We start from the raw sequence: 19,348 nt of genomic DNA, 5'->3' as shown, positions 1-19,348 counted from the left end.
AGTGGACCACTGTTAACAACATTTGCAATGAGTTTAAGCTATAGGCACTGTAAATAACAATGCCCTTTATTTACGTTTTAAAAATGAAAACAAAAATAAAAGTCATTGGTCTTTGCAATGTCAATAGCTCAAACTCGCGTAAATGCGAGACCTAATGCATTGCAAATGCTTGTTTGGCCAGTTTCACTACCTCATCAGCAACGAGGTACATTTCCTGCAGACAAGGTGTGTGTGTCTTTGTGCGTCGCAGGAAGAAATGGACTCGTTATTATTTAGTATAATCCCTCAGACCCCAAACATTCCAGGACATAACATTGGTAGTGCACATCATGCGGGTTCATGTATGCCCACTTGTGCCCTCCCTCACCCCAGTGTGTGAGGTGACAGAAGCCTGTCCTCTCCCTCCCTGTCTCTGGATGCAATGAAGGACAAAGTGCAGCAATCCAAATCTAACAAACCCATCACAACACAATAACAAACTAAACATTGAACCATCCGTCTCGGAATCTCTGTTGGCCAGACCCCATCTACGACGCACTGACTACATTTTAGACATCAATACCAAGGACTGTGTCTACCTCTGCCAGCCAAGGGCTACAAAGACATCTACAGGCAACAGTCCCAGCTCCACACTTCCAACTCCATTTTATGTCCTTGGTGGTAAATTAAGGCAGTGCTTGCTCCAAACACCTTTCACCACAGTGTTTTGAAAACAAGATTCTGGAGGTGGCTACATGTGAATGTTTGTGCGCATTTGCTGTGTGGAATATTGTTATAGTGGTGCTGTGTTATGTTGTGTTTAGTGGCGCTGTTTCTTGTGCTGCATTATTGCAATGTGATTTTGTTGTGTTGAACTGTGATTGTGTTCTCTTTTGATTATTTTGTTGTGATAAGCTATGCTATGTTTTAGCTCTGTGTGTTACGTTGCTTTCAGTATAGTTTTGTACCATGGCGTGTTCCTTACTTTAGATATTTTGACATGTTATGCTCTATTTCCAGTCAAACGGAGCCCATGCCTTGAAGGTTCCTGTGATATCCAATCATGTACCACTGTCTAAGGAACTAAAATAGCACTGATGCAGCTTTTCAGCTATTTAAGACAACAGTCACCACAAACTTGAGAAAGATACTGTGTCTTAACTCAGCGCTCACAGTGCTCACTTAATGTGAAAGGGCCCATTGTCTTTACATGTAGATTTCATGATGTCACTTACATTTAAGCTCTGCTTCACCATCCACCCACTTCCATGTTACTCTCTGATTTCTATTGCCCCCCACCTCCCCGCTTGCCACCTCCCAGCCTCAGTCCTACCTGTCGCAGGCATGTTGTAGAGTGAGTTATCCTCCATAGTTACACTGGCAGCTGCAGCCTGCTTATGTGATGGCCTCTGCAAGGCGTCCTTCGTCAACGGGTCCTTCCCCATCTGCACACACAGGTAACAAAAGGTGAGTATACAACATACATTACATTTGTATTGTAGTGCTATTTACATAGTGCTTTCTTAATCCTTTTGAAGTCCTAAACACTACTGTATTGCATTGGCACTAATACATCGCTTTCTTGCCACTCATGAGAGTCAAAATCGTATTGTTTGTTTTGGGTATTTTTATAGCACGTTCCTACCTCTTGCAAGGCTCAAAGAGCTGTAGCATTGTATAAGTAGTTATATGGCACTTTCCTATGCATTGCAAGGCCTATAGAGCTGTAGTACTGTATAAGTAGTTATATAGCACGTTCCTACCCAGTGCAAGGTCAGAAGAGCATTAGTACTGTATCAGTAGTTATACAGCACATTCGTACCCATTGCATGGCCCAATAAGCTGTAGCACTGTAGAAGTAGTTATATGGCACTTTCCTATCCATTGAAAGGCCCAAAGAGTTGTAGCATTGTGTAAGTAGTTATATGGCACTTTCCTACGCATTGCAAGGCCTAAAGAGCTGTAGTACTGTATAAGTAGTTATATAGCACGCTCCTACCCAGTGCAAGGTCAAAGGAGCATTAGTACTGTATCAGTAGTTATATAGCACGTTCGTACCCATTGCAAGGCCCAAAGAGCTGTAGTACTGTAGAAGTAGTTATGTAGCACGTTCGTACCCACTGCAAGGTCCAATAAGCTGTAGCACTGTATAAGTAGTTATATGGCACTTTCCTACCAATTGCAAGGCCCAAAGAGCTGTAGTACTGTAAAAGTAGTTATATAGCACGTTCCTACCCATTGCAAGGCCCAAAGAGCTGTAGTATTGTATAAGTAGTTATATGGCACTTTCCTACCCATTGCAAGGCCCACAGAACTGTAGTACTGTATAAGTAGTTATATTGCACATTCCTACCCATTGTAAGGCCCAACAAACTGAGGTATTGTATAAGTAGTTATATGGCACATTCCTACGCATTGCAAGGCCCAAAGAGCTGTAGTAGTGTATAAGTAGTTATATAGTACGTTCCTACCCACTGTAAGGCCCAACAAGCTGTAGTATTGTATACGTAGTTATATGGCACTTTCCTAACCATTGCAAGGCCCACAGAACTGTAGTACTGTAGAAGTAGTTATATTGCACGTTCCTACCCATTGTAAAGCCCAAGAAACTGAGGTATTGTATAAGTAATTATATGGCACATTCTTACGCATTGCAAGGCCCAAGAGCTGTAGTAGTGTATAAGTATTTATATGGCCTTTTCCTATCCATGTTACATATAACACTTGCTTATTGCCAACATTGTATTCCTAGGCTCCAGGCACCCACCTTGAAGGCCAGTTCGCACAGCTGACCAGTCCAGGCCGCCTGCTCAGTGCTCTCTGCCGCCAGCAGGTACATCCGGTCCGTGGTCTCCAGCAGGAAAGCGCTGGTGCCCCGGGGGCTGCTCTCAGCGTTGGCTTCGGACACCCGCACACAGTCACTAAGCCTGATCACCTTCTTGTTCTCCGACTTCTTCTTCTCAGGTGGATTGGAGCCCTCGACAAGCTCCAGGCGGGCAATCGAGCAGACACTGTTTCCATACAGGAGGGCCCAGACTTTCTTCCATTTCTGAAGGAAGATGAAGAAAAATAGTTGAATGAGATGTTAAGGGAGACCAGAAGTGGCACAATGAACTGATAGAGATATCTTTCAGGAGACAAAAAAGGTAATCTCCACACGAGACCATGTGCACAAGATCACTAAACTGACAAGCTTATAATTGGTTATATGTAAAAATAACATTTGACAGACATTTCGGTCTTGATCACACAATATGTTTTACTGGTACTATTTCATTTTTCTGGTGGTAAAATAAGGCAGTGCTTGCTCCAAAAAACTTTCACTGCTGTATTATGAAAACAGGATTCTGGAGGTGGTGATGTGTGACAATAACGTTTGCGGATATTTGTTGTGTGGTATTTTGTTGAAGTGATTATGTTCTCTGTTGGTTTTTGTGTTGCTGTGTATTTGTGCTGTATTATTGCGGTGTGAATTTGTTGTATTGTATTGCCTTTGTGGGTTGACTTCTGCTATGATTGATTAGTTGTGGTGTGCCCTGTTATGTTATAATTGTGTTAATGTATGCATGCTGTGGCATAATGTTCTGTCGTTCATTTTAGATGTGCCTTCAGATGCTGTACATTTTCAGGCAAAAGCAGCCCAAACCTCAAAAGTTCCTGTGATAAGCAACCATTTACCACTTGCTAAGGTGTGAAAATAGCTTTGTTGCAGCTCTACAAGTACTTAAGATACCAGTCAGCCCCAGTGCCTAATTTGAGCCGGTGGTTTCCGGTGCTCGGCACCGGCACTTAATTGCCAGCACCGGCGCTTATGACACTTTGCCACATGGTGACACTGTCTGCCTAATTTAGGTATGAGCACAACAAAAGCTGCTTATTCATTCAATTTTCATTAATACCAACCTGCCTCCATAGTCCTTCTTATAGCTTTGGGGGCTGGAATATTATAAATTGTCACACTTTTAAGAGTGTGATGGTTAGTTATTTTGTTGGCACTCTCATTGGTAGAGATGGCTGGGGCAACAGACGGTGTCCTCCTGAAGAGGGCCCTATCACTTTTTCCTTGTACAAATTAAGCACTGGCCAGCCCAAAACTGCAGCAGAGACTGTGTCTTAACTTGGCTTTCCCAGTGCTCACTTTATATGAATCGTCAAAACATGTCTCGTTCCATTGAGTGCAGAGTTTCTATTAATTTAGGACACAATATATTTGCCAGATGATGTTTTGGTTATATTTTGACCCAATACCCTCATAACTATTTTGGTGAGGCGGGTTTATGAGAACGCTCAATATTAGACCAAGTACCAAGAGATGGTGAGACTTGCTGAGTCAGAGCACTGTTTCATACTTGTTTTGGAAAAAAGCAGTCAAGCTTGAGAAATGGATATATGTAGGCCCAGGATCAGGTTGGATAGCACCTTTTAAAAAAAAAAATTCTCTTTCAACCTTTATATCGCCTGTTTGGAGATTGAATGTAAAAATCAGGATATTGGTGTAACCATTTAATAAGGCGTATTTCTAATAATGCTGGCTTAACCTCACTTCTTAGGGTTCCATTAACAATTCATGGATTATCTGCTGTAGCTCAAAGTTTGGCACAGGTTTTAATGTGGCAGAAAGAGTGGCTTTTAGTATCCAAAACGTAATTGTGGAAAAGCCATATACATGTAACAGGAGTAAATTAAAATATATCCACATCTTGAGACTTTCGAACCCATGCATGATCAACAAAATGTCTTCAGAGTTTTTAAGGCAAAAAATGAGGATTCATCGTTTTGCTTCAGGGTCCAGATCTCAGAAATCATGCCATGTTTAAACTGGGCATGTCTTGAGTACCAGGGAAAAAATATACGTAGCAGCATGAAGATGCTCTCTTCGATGGGTAATGTTACCAGCATGTCAATATATGCTAACTATATTTGGGCCTGATTCTCAAATATCATGGAGTGTTGGCTACCATGAGCAGGCAGTTCTTCATCCTATCTGATGGGGGTTGCAAGTGCAGGAAGGAGTTGAGGGTGATGTCTCTTGATTTATTGGGGCTCCAATGGGGGCTTGGATGGTCAGAAGATGTGAGACGCGAGCAGCAGACATCATTCGGGGTTCACACCCTCTTGTCCGACTCCTAATCCCACTACGACTCTTCAGCAAATATAACCAGGGCTACTGGAATTATGCAATTTTATGGCCGGGGCATTTTCTGCATAATTATGGATTTGCCACATCTGCTGCATAAGCTGCAGATTTTAACAAAACAATGTTTCTTGCTCATATGGATCAAAAGCTATGAAAAAGGCAGCTACACATGTTGCTGCGCAGTGGAAGGCTGAATGATTGATGGTCATATGTTGACTGCCAATCTTTTAATTGCTTATTGCTGTATTTGGGAGCTAAACTGGTACTAATGAGGTGACCCCTTTGGCCAGACGGTTTTAAACTGTGTAAAATTACTCAATAAGGAAGAAATACTATCACAATATCTGCCCCGTTACGTCAATATTAGTCAACCCTGCTGCATAATTTGTTCTCCCCTGCCACATAAATTCAGGGGTCCAGAATATAACTACAATGATGCAAAAATTATAACCCAAAATATGTATTGGCCCTGTTACCTGCTCTTTTTTACTTTTGTTTTAATGAAGTAGCATTAATGGGATTTGGGTCGTTATAGCGTGCACATTTTGTTTGGCTTCATCACTGTCTGTGCCCTTTCCAAGTCTTACGGTACACTTGACCCCCCCCACATACACCATCTCAGCATACTCACTTACACTGAACCGATTCTTAGAAAAATGCCTCAATAGACAGTTGAACAAAAGGGTGAGAGGCGTTTCAAGACAAACTAAACTTGATCGAGCAAAAAAGGAAAAGTCCAAAAATAGCGCCACTGAGAAGGGAGACAACCTTGTCAGCATACACCAACTCCTAATCAACTAGTCCCTTTCAACTAAGCAAAATGTTATGGAATTAAAAATCTATATTAATCAGCAGCAGCATTTAGCTGGCAAAGCCATGGCTCACTTTAGACAAAATCAAACAGCTGAGCACCTGATCTAAGATGCATGTCCTAGCTGTATCACAAGTCTTTATTATATACATTTATTAGTCTGGTGGGTGATAGTGATAGAGCGCCATGTACCCACATATGTTAAAGGACTCATACTAATGTGTGACTTAGAAATGTATTACTCAAATCCGCTTATAATAGTGTGATTAGACATGTAACCATGCCATTTATGAAGAGCAATGTCGTAGTAAATTGCAAATGTATTTTGGTCAATGCATAATGATTGGTTTTCGTGTAAGGTGATGCCTTAGGTTTAAACGTGCACCATATTAAAGTCTGCACGTGTAGTTTGCTTATTCATATATGAAATGTAATGAAATTAATGCTTATAGTAATCCTAGAAGTGTGTGTTTAAATTGTGTAAAGGCCTGATCGCATATATGTTTAAGAGAAAGGCCTGTTCATTTCTTATGTTAGCTAAATATTGTAGGCCCAAAATGATTCCCTTGGTAAGGCTTTGGGTTTTAGGACGTTAGAAAATCTCAGAGAAGTGGAAAGTTTCTTGTTTCCATGTTTCTGTTGCAAGTGCAAGGACATTTAGCTCGTTAGAGAGACTAACCCTTTGTTCTAGGAGTTAGGATGGTATAAGAAGCCAATATGGGAGTATACTGGAATGTAGGGATGATACTTTCAGCGGAGAAGGTGCCTGGGACCCAAGGACGAGTAAACCGTCATTGGATGAGAGAGAAGTTTCAGTGGAAAATCACTGGGAGAAGACCTGGCTGAAAAGGTGTGCTCGTGTTCTACGTTTTTGGGATTTTGAATTAGGGACAGTGCCCCGTGGGTTGAGCAGTTGAGGTTTAGATGGGGAGCATCTTAGAACGAGCTCTGACTAAGTGAATGTGCTTCTAAGGAAGTCTTCACTTCTGACACCTTTTATTCTCTTGCCTGCGAGGGAAAATGCTAAGTAGGGATGTCACCTTAGAGATAGAGTAGGGATAGACTAACTGATTTCCTTTTAGGTTAATGACTTCTAATGTGGAGATTGGAGTGATTATCGCTTGCCTGATGTTACTGGAGCTGACTACTCTTCTTATTCTGAGTCGGATGAGACTCCTGCGTAGGATATTTTTTGTATTAGTGCCCATTTATTTTCTTAACCTCGTCCTGAGGTGCTTGTATGTGCAGTTATTTTTGGCTTTGTAATAAACCCTTAAGCTTAAGAAATTAGATTCGGAGTCAGTGGTTCTTTAGAGTTCAAATTCTGTTTTCTTTGATTATGTGTTAATGTTGGATTTCCTCCCCTCTACACTATTTAGCAGATAAAAAGATCCTGGCGACCTGAGAGGATTCTTGGTGATGGTAAGATAGATAAGAATCCGGTTTCATCAGTTGGTAGCAGAGTAGGATGGTTATCTCTGATAGTGAGGGGAGATCTAGATCAGGATAAGAGATTTAGGAGGTCCATAGAATTCGAGATAGGGTGGCCCATTTGATGGTGAGCGGCAGACAACGGCAGCTGATGGAGACTGACGGAGAGTAGCGGTGCAGCGGAAAGCAGCAGTTCGGGATAGAGTGAGTATGAATAGGGTGATGTGTTTTGTAGATTGCGGTGTTGATTTGATTGTGTGATGTCTTGCGGAGTTTGAATGAGAGTTGAGTGATTCTGAGATCAGGCTGTGAGCGCGCGCAGCCCGGGGATTCTTAGACTCGACGAGTAGTCTGAGAAGTTGTGGTGTAAAAGACACCCAAGGTAGATTTTGCTGACCATTGAAAGGGAATCGTGAGACGTCATCGATTACCCAGACCGAGATAGGGGGAGCGAATGTGTGAGTGCGTGAGTAACCGACGCCGGTCGTGGGTTGTTGCATGTGGAACTCGGAGCGTTTGAAACCTAGCAGTCGAGGAGATTGTCCGGTCGTTTGCGGACAGACAGTTGCCAGGTTGAGGTCAACAATTTCGAGAGACTGTCGGAGGCAGTCAGAGAAGTGATTGTCCGGTCGTTTCGTGGACAGATAATTACTTCAGAGTGTGAATGGGATGAATGCAAGAGTGAGAAGCGAATTGTGAAGGAGGGGAACTGCTGTGAGCGGAGGAAGTGTGACGTCAGAAGGTGTCGCGCTGCTATTGGTGGAATGACATCAGGAAATGAGTGAAAACATTGTGAGCGATCAAAAATTCGTTCATCATGAAATGTTTTAAGGTTTTCCGTGAATTGTGTAGAGGTGACAAACATGTGGTTACTCGAGGGGGAGAAGAAGCCCTTCCAAGGATACTCCAGCGCATTATATGGCAAAGAATGTGGGATAGCATACTATAATTTGGCTTGAAAATTGGCATAAAATGACTCATGGTGAGGGAGAACTGATTTTCCCACGATATGGTGCTTTCAGGTTGGATATGTTGTATCAGTTGAAATCTGTGATGTCTTCTTTGCAACCTTTGCCTAGACCAACTCAGTTTGAGGCACCACATGCATGGATAAGAGCAGCGTACAGCAGGAAAAGAGATAGAAGTCAAGAATGAGTGAAGAAGTTGATTAGGGAATTCCAAGATGCGAGGTGGGATGCACTAGAGAAGAAGTGGAGAGTGGAAACAATCGAGGGGGATAGATTGTACCCACTACTAGAGAAAACAGACAGTGCGAAGGCAAAGAGCGTAGATGAGGATGATAGTGATACGGATGACAGCTTGGTAGAGAGGTTGTTGTCTGAAAGACCGCCTCCGTTCAATCCAGTTTCCTACGAAGGAAAGTCAGCTCCAGCGGAATGGACTAGTGGACTGCAGACTCAGTCAGATGTGAGAGTAGTAGGGAAAATCTCGACAGAAACGGAGGACATGAGAATTCAGTCTGTAGCAAGCACCGAAGCTGCGAGAGTTGTGATGTTACCGGATGCTTTAAAAGTACTGGTTACCATTGGACCCATTGTTTCAGTTTATAACCCAGACCAAGAGAGAGTTGGTTGTCTAGCACAGTCAGCTGCTGGATCAAGGAGTGTCATAGAGGGAAATGGGACAGTGAGCGAGATGGAACAGGCTCCGAGACCTATAGAATGTGGTACGCCATTGCCAGCCACCGCAGACTCCTCGAGGGGACAGGTGGATGTGAGACCCATAAGACCAAGGTCTTTGGCCCAGTCAAGATCAGATCTGAGAATGTGGGTACCGCCTGCGAGGAATCAGAGTGAGAGAACTGTAGGGAATGATGAGCAAGATAATTCAGGAAACCGACCAGTCTCTAGGAACATAACAGAAGAAAGTAGATCTCGAGAACAGAGCTGCGAGTACGACGAGCGGAATGGTGCAGCTTGTCGAGAAATATTGAAAGCCGCCATGAAAGCGAGGATGTTAGATGTTGTGAGATTGAAAGCAGAAGTAGACAAAACAATAAATGGAAATTTGCCTCTTGAAAGGATAGACACTTATGAACAAGATGAGTTACTTTTTGTAGCAAAGGATGTGACTCGCAAGGCAAGAACAGCACATGAGAAAATGACAGAGTTGGCCAAGAAGTATGAGGTGGATTTGTCCAAAACAAAGGCATTGCAGGGAAACCATAGGTTGCAGTATGGTGACCAAGAACTGGAAGAGAAAAGGGTCATAGGGCTGAGAACACACATCAGAGATTTGATTATAGCGATGCATGCATGGATCATGCTTGATAAATGGGAGGAAAGATGGTCCAAAAAGAAGAGTTCCAAAAGGACAGTAGGAGAGACGCCACCTCCAGGTGGAGGAACAATAGGCATAGGGAATTTCCCTTTACGAGAGGTACAAAATTGAGGGTATGTGCATGTGCCTTGGAGTGGGGGTGATTTGGCTGCATTTACGAACGATTTTCCTTGGCTGAGGGAGAAACCTGTAGAATGGTACAAGCAGGTTGATTGCTTTGTCAAGATTTCAAAAGTGTTGTGGATTGATTTGAACACGTTGTTTGACATCCTGGCTCCAGGGGACTTATGGTCTGCATGTAAGATTGCTGTCGAATGGCCAACTACGGAGCCAGAAGGAGATGCTGTTACAAATGGACCGTCACCCATAGTTATGAGAAAGTTTGAGCAAGTGATCACATGGTTAAAATCAAAAATCTCGCCTCAAGATATTGATTGGGTTAAGATAGATCGGACAGTCAAGGAACCAAAAGAAACGGTGTACAAGTACTATGAACGCCTTTTGCAGGCTTACAAACAGTACAGTGGATTAGACGCCTTAGATTCAAAAGACAGGACAGTTTGTTTCAAAGTTTGTGTTGGGTTTGAGGCCAGAAGTTAGTCTCATGTTACAGCAACATCTGATCTGTTGGCAGAACAAGCCGGTGGATGAGATCTTGCGGTATGCCAGATACTGCAGTGATGAGGTAGATTCGAAGCACAGGTAGTTGAAAGACAAATTGATGCTTGTTCAGATGCAAACGGCCCAAGTTCAGCCTAGCGGAGGGACGTTAGGAAGGAGACAGGGAAATAACCAAGCAGGAAACCAGAATGTCCAAGGTCAGGGAAGACCAAAGTCAGTTGATCCCAAGACAGGAGTGGATGTGGCGACATTGAAGAAGACCACTGTGTGTCATCTTTGTCACGAGATTGGACATTGGTAGCGCAAGTGTCCTTTGAACCCGATTAACCAAGTGCAGCAGGAATTAGAGATAGTTCAGGTGCCTGTACCTGAAGCAGTCCCTACAGTGACTAGACCAAGGTCGATGAAAGGGGGGACGTTCAGTCCGCAGGTACAAGTTCCCCAGCCACCCAGGTTTCAGCAGGTTCAGCAGGGAACTCGGACTTACCAACAGATGCCTTTGTTCGAAGGGTATGATGAGTACAGCCCAGACCTGTTGGCATGACGGTGCCTGAGAGTGGAGGAAGACTGCACACTTGGAGCAGTCTTAGAGGTAGACCAGAGGGGACCATTTGTGGAAGCAGATGTTGATGGTCACCCTACCACCTTTTTGGTTGACACTGGTGCTACCCGGTCTACTGTGAGATCCGCAGTAGTCCCTAACCTACCACTCTCGGGACAATAGATCCAAGTTGTTGGAGTAGCGAATAAGAAAACGACCAGTCCACTGACAGAGCCAATTCCTGTGAGAATAAGAACTTTCTGAGATCGACACCAGTTCGTGGTGTGTGACTCGAGTCCAGTTTGCCAGATAGAGATCTGTGTGCAAGTTAAATTGTACCATCTATTGCACACCTAAGGGAGTTGAAGTACAGACAAAAGATGATGATGCAACCTTTAAAGTTACCAATCAGCACTTGTGTATAGAAATGTACCCAGCGCCGACAGTGGAGGAACTTCCTCTTGACTTGAGAGATTCTGTGTTACACGAGGTGTGGGACTTCAGCGGAGAAGAGATTGGGTTGATCAAAGGTGTAGAGCCAGTGCATATTCAGGTCAAGCAGAACGTAGAATTTCCTAGGACGCCCCAGTACAATTTGTCACCCGAGACTATTGCAGGGATCAAACCTGTAATCGAGTTCATGATTAAGCAGGGAATTCTGAAGGAGATCATTGGTAGCCCATGTAATTCACCTATCATGGGATTACAGAAACCGAGTGGGAAATTCAGGATCGTGCAGGACCTGCGAAAGGTCAACACAATAGTTGTTCCATGCTGTCCAGTGGTACCGAATCCATCTGTGATTCTGTTTCAGATTCCATGTGAAGCTGAGTGGTTTACAGTGATTGATCTGTGTCAAGCATTCTTCTCGATTCCACTCCATGAGGAAAGCCAATTTCTTTTTGCCTTCCGGCTGGAAAATCGTGTGTTAACGTGGTGTCGTATCCCTCAGGGGTACACAGAGAGTCCATCGATCTTTAATCAGATCCTGAAGAAGAAACTTGAGAGTCTTGTGTTGCCACAGAACTTCGTTCTGATGCAATACATCGATGACTTGCTCATTGCCTCAGAAACAGAAGACGCTTGCAGGATTGATACCATTGCTTTACTGAACCATTTGGCAGAGCATGGACACAAGGTGTCCCCAAACAAATTGCAATACTGTTTGAGTGAAGTGCAGTATTTGGGTCACAGAATTGAGAAGGGCAAGAAGAAGGTGTCACCAGATCGCATTGAGGCACTTATGAACATGCCTGTGCCTATCACACAGAGAGAAGTGAGAATGTTCTTGGGGATGGTTGGCTATTGTCGCCAATGGATTCCCAACTTCTCGTTTGAGGCGAAGCCTTTACAGCGGTTGACGCACAAAGATGTGAGTGATCCGGTACCATGGGACAACGACTGCTTCACGTCGTTTTTAAGGCTGAGAGAGGCCATGTGTCGCGCTCCAGCTTTGGGAATGCCTGATTACAACAAGGCTTTCACGTTGTTCTGTTGCCAGAGAGAAAGTTGCGCATTGTCAGTTTTGACTCAGAATCATGGAGGTGTCCGTAGACCAGTTGCCTACTTTTCAGCTACTTTAGATCCAGTGGCTTCTGCGTTGCCCGGATGACTCAAATCCGTTGCTGCAACAGGTGTCAGCATTGAAAGGTGTGAGAGTATGGTCATGGGACATTCACTTACAGTTCATGTGCCACACTCTGTTGAACTGTTGATGACGAGGACCAAAACACAGCACCTCACGAACAATCGATTAACACGCTATGAGCAAGTTATACTTGCGTCAGAGAATGTGACTTTGAAGAGGTGTTCTGTTTTGAATCCTGCGACATTGATGCCCATTCCAAATGCAGATGGTGAAGATTGTGAGGACCATGACTGTCTTAATGTGACTGAACTGTGCACCAAACCAAGACCAGACATTGTTGATGAACCACTCCCTGATCCTGATGAAATTTTCTTTGTGGATGGTTTATGCCTAATGGACAATGTTGGTCGATTAAGAGCAGCGTTTGCTGTATGTACCATCACTGGAGTTGTTGAAGCTGCTTGTTTAGAGGGAGTACACCCCTCTCAGGTAGCTGAAATCATTGCTTTGACCCGTGCCTGTTTGGCTACTAATCAGATTCGGATAACGATCTACACTGACAGTCAGTACAGGTTTGGTGTGGTTCGGCAGCTATGTTCACAGAGAGGTTTCATGACATCTTCAGGCTCGCCCATCAGTAATGGGGAATATGTGAGACAATTGTTGAAAGCATTACAGTGTCCCAAGGAAATTGCGGTTGTCAAATGTTCTGCTCATGGGAGAGGGACTGATTTTGTTTCATTGGGTAATAACTATGCAGATGAGGTTGCCCGTTTCTGTGCAGAACAAGGATGCATATTTACAGGAGATTACACTGGAGAAAGCCAAGAAATAACCGAGCTCAGCATGATGTTAGCCATGGCAGACACTTGGGAGGATTTAAAACGCTTGCAGGATGAGGTTACTGACCAATAACGAGATGGTTGGATAAGATCAGGATTTGAGAAAGGAGATGTGGATGTGTGGGTCTCGAGTGATGGTCGAGCTCTGTTGCCAGAAAGTTTGTTGAGCCCAATGGCAAGGTTGATACATGGTGCAGTACATCTTGGCAGGGACGCAATGGTGCGAGTGTTTAGACAGACATGGTACAATCTGAAGTTTCGTGCAGTTGCTGAAGCTGTATGCCAGAGGTGTGTTACGTGTCAACAGATGAATGCAGGAAAGCAGACTGCCATAACTCTGAGTCACATTGGGAGGTCAGGAGGGCCTTTCAATAGAATGCAGTTGGACTTTATCAAGATGCCAAAATGTAATGGGTTGAGGTACATTCTAGTTGTGGTATGTGTTTTCTCAAGGTGGGTAGAGGCTTACCCAACACGTAGATGTGACACACTCACTGTAGCTAAGCTATTGTTGAGGGAGCTCATCCCGAGGTTCGGTTTTCCCACCTCTTTGGAGTCGGATAGAGGGACACATTTCCACAGTGAGATCATGAAATTGCTTTGTGCCGCGTTGAATGTGGATCAGAGGTTACATTGCAGCTACCGACCAGAGGCTTCTGGGATTGTGGAGCAGGTTAATGGAACTTTGAAAGCACGGATGGCAAAAGTGTGCACTTCGACATCTCTGAAATGGCCTGATCCACTGCCCTTGGTCCCTATGAGTCTTCGTAGTGTTCCAGACAGGAGAACTGGGTTATCACCCCACGAGATTCTGATGGGGAGGGCAATGAGACTGCCAGCAATACCTGCTACTGCTCTAATTAGCATCACTGATGACTTGATTCTCGATTACTGCAAGGGACTAGCTCATGTAGTCCGTTCTGTGTCTCAGCAGGTGCAAGCAGCAACTGTTCCGGCCTCAAGTGACCTGTGCCACGACCTGTGTCCGGGAGATTGGGTGCTTGTTCACAAACACGTGAGGAAGAGTTGCCTGGATGTTCGCTGGCATGGCCCGTACCAGGTAATACTGGTCACAAACACAGCAGTGAAGTGTGGAGGGTTGCCGAACTGGGTGCATGCCTCCCATACCCGCAGAGGCCCAGCACCCTTGGAAGAAACATCCCCTCTTGTGAATGAAAATCCAGCAGAGGTGGCAGGGCCATCTGAGAGGGCACGTCAAGCTGTGAGGGTTGCTGACGCAGTTGGTTGTGCACTGGATCGAGCTCAAAGGGGTTGTGTCAATCAAAGCCCCGAATTTGATTTGGACGGAGAAAGCATTGCTGTGGGTGGAGTAGAGTCAAATTCAGCCGAAGAAGGAAGTAGTGCACAGGGTACCCAGAGGGTGAGCAGAAGTGCCACGAGAGCCGAAGAGGTCTGGCCCACGAGTCAGAGCCGGCTGAACCTGAGGTTGGCACCGGAAAGAGATCTTGCCCCAGTTTCTGAAACGTCTGAATCGGAACAGAGTGACGAAGAGCAAACCCGAGGTAGTCTGAGAAGATCCAGGAGAACAAGAGTGTTGTGACAAAGATACGCCTCACCGGAGTGGACATACGTTGTGACTGATGCCAAGAGTGGTGAGTTCGGGGAGGCTGAGGTCCTTGACGTTGGTCAGCAAGTTTCCCAACCTGAAAGTTGACGTGTTGCTGTTGGTCCCAGGAGTGGAGATTTAAGGAATACTGACTCTCACTATTCTGAATCCCCCACGTCTAAGCAGAATTTGTGATCTAATCCTGGAGAGGCTGGTTTTTCCAACATTTGGTTATGTGCCACCACCTCAGGAATTAGTGTGGCTTTGTCTCGAACTTTTGCAGCATGTTTTAGAGATTCTGGGAGCTGATCTTATTTTGGACTGAGAGTGAACTTTGTTGTAAATATAAGTCTATAAAGAAGATAACCTAGGCCCGAGAGGAAGAAGAATAAAAGTAAGGACTTTCCGCAGAGAAGACGAAAGAGGGCTAGAGAAGTCTTTTCGTGGGCTGTGTAAATAAGGAACTGAAATTGCAAGGGGATTTCTAGCTTCTTATATTGTTCAACCGGTTAGTAAGCAACATCTGGAGGCTCTTAATTGTTTGCTGCTAAAACCAAGAACTTTGCGAGACCATGGATGCTGGAAATACTCATCGTAGATCCAAATTAGTAGTAGATACACTTGTAGGTAGAGTGATAGTCTCTATAATCATCATAGTTGTAGTCTCATATATTGTTCCACATGAGCAGGGAGCGGAGGTACAGGGAACACCTACACCTACCACTTCTAGCCAAAAGGAGGTCACTATAGGAGCTGAAAGAGCTTTACTAATCGAAGAGAGTCGTAGATTTCACATAGATTTGTCTAGAGGTGATTTTAAGCTTAATGCGTATGCGAAGCTGCTATATGAGTACGTGGATGCAATGGATGCGAAAGACTGTTACGTGTGCATGCAGTTACCTGCCTCAGTGGACGAGAGCATTAGATACCATCTTCCACTGACGTATGGAATTTCATGTAGTTTGTTGCTTAGTATCTTCTATGAGAGAGGTCAGTTTGAGTATTTCTTTTCCAATTACGATGCAGCACTTCCTGAAGTTCAAGCTTACAAGCATTTGAATAAGTATGATTATTATAAGTCAGAAGACAGGCTTCGGAAGTAATTCATACCGTCTTTGGAACTGGATACAGCTTATGCTCATCGGCATAACTTGACCTGTTCATTGTCAGATGTAGAGAAGAAATTCGTAGATCAGGTAGAAGATTGATATAGAAAATTAACACAGACCCGAGATACAGGAGACAGTCCAGTAGATTGGACGGATGAAGAAAGGTTACACAGAGCCAAAGGGAGTTATGGTCCTATAGCATTGGACAAGGAGCAGAGAGGGAAGTTGTGTGTGAGACGTTATCAGACCTATTATGAAAAGGTTCCAGTAGGACAGAGTACGTGTGATCATGTCTTTACCATGGAAGATTCTGCTAAGAACTTTCTGCAAGGCTCTGTGCAAGTGATTCCAACTGTGTATTATGTGTGTGGAAAGAATGCCTATGTCAGGTTGCCTGCGAATTGGTATGGTACATGCTATTTGGGAATTATCTTCCTGAAGATTTACCATGCAGAGGATTTGGAGCTTTTGGAGGATGGACAGCATTCGAGAGTAAAGAGAGCTGCGAGTGCAGGAGCCGTGATTGGAGATATCTTTGGAGCGATGATACTGAGTTTGGGTGTGGTTTTGAAAGATGTGAAGATCAGACGATTGGCGAGTGTGGTAGATGAGTTGTCGATGAATACAGCAAAGTCACTGTTATTTGTGGATGGAGAGATGTTATCGATAAGGACGATGGTTTTGCAGAACCGCCTTGCTTTAGATGTATTATTAGCAAAAGAGGGCGGAGTCTGTAAATTATTGAAAGTTCAGGAATATTGTACGTATATTCCAGATAACAGCAAGGATCTGGAGAAATATATAAGCAACATTACCACGATCCACCATGAGATAGAGGATTTGACCGAAGAGGGTGTGTGGGAAAAGATTTAGTCGAGTAGATAGTTAGTTTTTCTATCTGGGGAAAGGGTTCCTTGGCTTTGTGCTAAAACCACTCATCATTGTTGTGGTTTGTGTGGTTTGTTTGTGGGGATTCATCAGAGCTTCTAAGTGGCACTAAGGAAATAGAGTTGAAAGAGCGCTCAGAACGAGTGAAATGCGAATGGCCAGATTGCAAGACAGTCAATATCAGAATCTTAAAAATATGGAGAGACTCTGACGGGGGAGGATGACAACAAGTACTGTTTAGGTTGGTTCTTTCTCCAAGGGAATTGTGAAATGGTGTGATGACATTAGTCATCAAAGGGGGGAACTGATAGAGCGCCATGTTGTTCTGAAAATTGTAGGGGTGCACCATAATCGTCGTTAGCCAGCAACCACATATGTTAAAGGACTCATACTAATGTGTGACTTAGAAATGTATTACTCAAATCCGCCTATAATAGTGTGATTAGACATGTAACCATGCCATTTATGAAGAGCAATGTCGTAGTAAATTGCAAATGTATTTTGGTCAATGCATAATGATTGGTTTTCGTGTAAGGTGATGCATTAGGTTTAAACGTGCACCATATTAAAGTCTGCACATGTAGTTTGCTTATTCATATATGAAATGTAATGAAATTAATGCTTATAGTAATCCTAGAAGTGTGTGTTTAAATTGTGTAAAGGCCTGATCGCATATATGTTTAAGAGAAAGGCCTGTTCATTTCTTATGTTAGCTAAATATTGTAGGCCCAAAATGATTCCCTTGGTAAGGCTTTGGGTTTTAGGACGTTAGAAAATCTCAGAGAAGTGGAAAGGTTCTCGTTCCCATGTTTCTGTTGCAGGTGCAAGGACATTTAGCTTATTAGAGAGACTAACCCTTTGTTCTAGGAGTTAGGATGGTATAAGAAGCAATATGGGAGTATACTGGAATGTAGTGACCCAGAATCAGGAGATGGCTGGTACAAGGGAGATGGGAAGCAACTGGGGTCGCTCTTTAGAAAGAACATGTTTTGAGGGGATTTTCTAAGCATTAGCCGGCACAGAGTATGGGAAAGAGAATCATCTTCGATAATGAGCTTTAATATGAGAACAGGGAAAACCTGGGACAACAGGGTTGGCAAAACCTCCAGATGTTAATTTCTGTAGGTGAAAACTGTTCTGCAGAATAGTGGGGGGCTCTGTGGGAGATATTGGGTTGTTCTGGTAAGGTTCAGGATGGCATGAGAGGTTCACAGCCCTTTATACAACAGTCTTACCCATGACCAGAACTCGTCCATTGTCATGAACCTTCTCTTCCTTCTTTCTGTGGTGAGGGCACTCTTTATCATTCCCCTGACTCCTCTGTCACCAAGCTGAGAAACGTGCCTTAGCTCACTACTGGCATTACCCTTGGGGTGGAAGACTCCCCTTTCTTGACAAGAGATACATCACATCTGTTCAGTGAGCCACTGTGATCATCTTCTGGTTCTCAATGATCTGTGAAATGAAAGAATTCCATCTGGTAATAAATTAAAGTCCACATGATGAGGACGGTCCCATTGAACTGTGGATGTCATAGCCCTGGTACTTACTAACACAGAGTCTAACATCCGATGGAACTGTCCTTGTCAGATATGCAGTAACCTTAATGTATACCGCCACTGTTTCTTATTTGGTACTGATTATTAACTGCCTTCATTACCTGGACACTAAGAGGCACTTTACAAAGGGATCTATGGCTTTTTAAAATGACAATTACCTACATGTTTATCAATGCCTTCTGACTCCCTCCAGGAAACTGCACCCCTTGGCTTGCTTATCAAATGCAAAGCCTTGAGAAAGTCTTGGGATGCTCAAGAATTTGCTATTAGCTAGTGGATCAAAACGCTGGAATGATGCAGCTGAAACATTCTAAGTGAATGGGATGCTTATTAATACACAGATCAGAATGAAAGAAGACAAGAAACCTTTAGTCACAGCCTGGACCCACTTGATTATGCACATTAATAAAATAATGGTTGTACTGTTGCTGCCTGTCAAACTATTGCATCTGATAATGGGTGAGGTTCTGAGTCCAAAGGAGCACTTTGAAGAGTGGTTTTTAGAAGAACAGTGGAATGGTACTATTTGGGAATGTGCAATGCATTCCTCATCACTGGCAGTGGTGACGCTCCTGGATTGGTGTCCTGGCCGGTGCTCCCCTCATACTGCTGTCACACAGGATGACGTTGAGGCAAAGAAAGCCTTCTTTGAACTAAGGCCACGCCTCATGAAACCAAGTGGCTGATAAAGCTAACATTTGACGCTTATGCACGCAGAGACATAGTGACAGGCCTTAACTCCTTATGGGTTTATATCACTCAAGAGAGGTGCTCGTTGACTAGATTTAAAGTAGTCCTTAATATTAGGGCTATGTAAGCAAAGGCGGTCAGGAACAAAAACCCCCTCCCTTAGAAATAAGCTGTAAGCCAAAACCAATATGGGCTTTGATATTTTTTGCAGCTGCTATGACAGAACTAGAAATAAGTGTGTTTTCTATTTTATTGCATCACCTTAAATTTGGGCCTTGTAGGCC

The 19,348-nt window shown here is 43.8% G+C and overlaps 1 protein-coding gene across 2 annotated transcripts in view; it reads right to left on the bottom strand.

The window, feature by feature from the left end:
- The window catches only part of DOK2 (docking protein 2), a 167,909-nt gene that overhangs the window by 80,337 nt on the left and 68,224 nt on the right, over positions 1 to 19,348 (bottom strand). For both annotated transcript variants that reach the window (XM_085633856.1, XM_085633857.1), the window contains exons 2-3: positions 2,747 to 3,028; positions 1,313 to 1,424 (exon numbers count right to left, since the gene is read on the bottom strand). In XM_085633856.1, the coding sequence (XP_085489982.1) occupies positions 1,313 to 1,424; positions 2,747 to 3,028 (394 nt within the window). The remainder of the gene's footprint in view (positions 1 to 1,312; positions 1,425 to 2,746; positions 3,029 to 19,348) is intronic.

This window comes from Triturus cristatus, chromosome 11 (genome assembly GCF_964204655.1).
Source record: "Triturus cristatus chromosome 11, aTriCri1.1, whole genome shotgun sequence".
In the NCBI taxonomy this organism is placed as follows: domain Eukaryota; kingdom Metazoa; phylum Chordata; class Amphibia; order Caudata; family Salamandridae; genus Triturus; species Triturus cristatus.
Note: the sequence above shows the minus strand (reverse complement) of the source record. Positions and strands in the feature narration are given on the sequence as shown.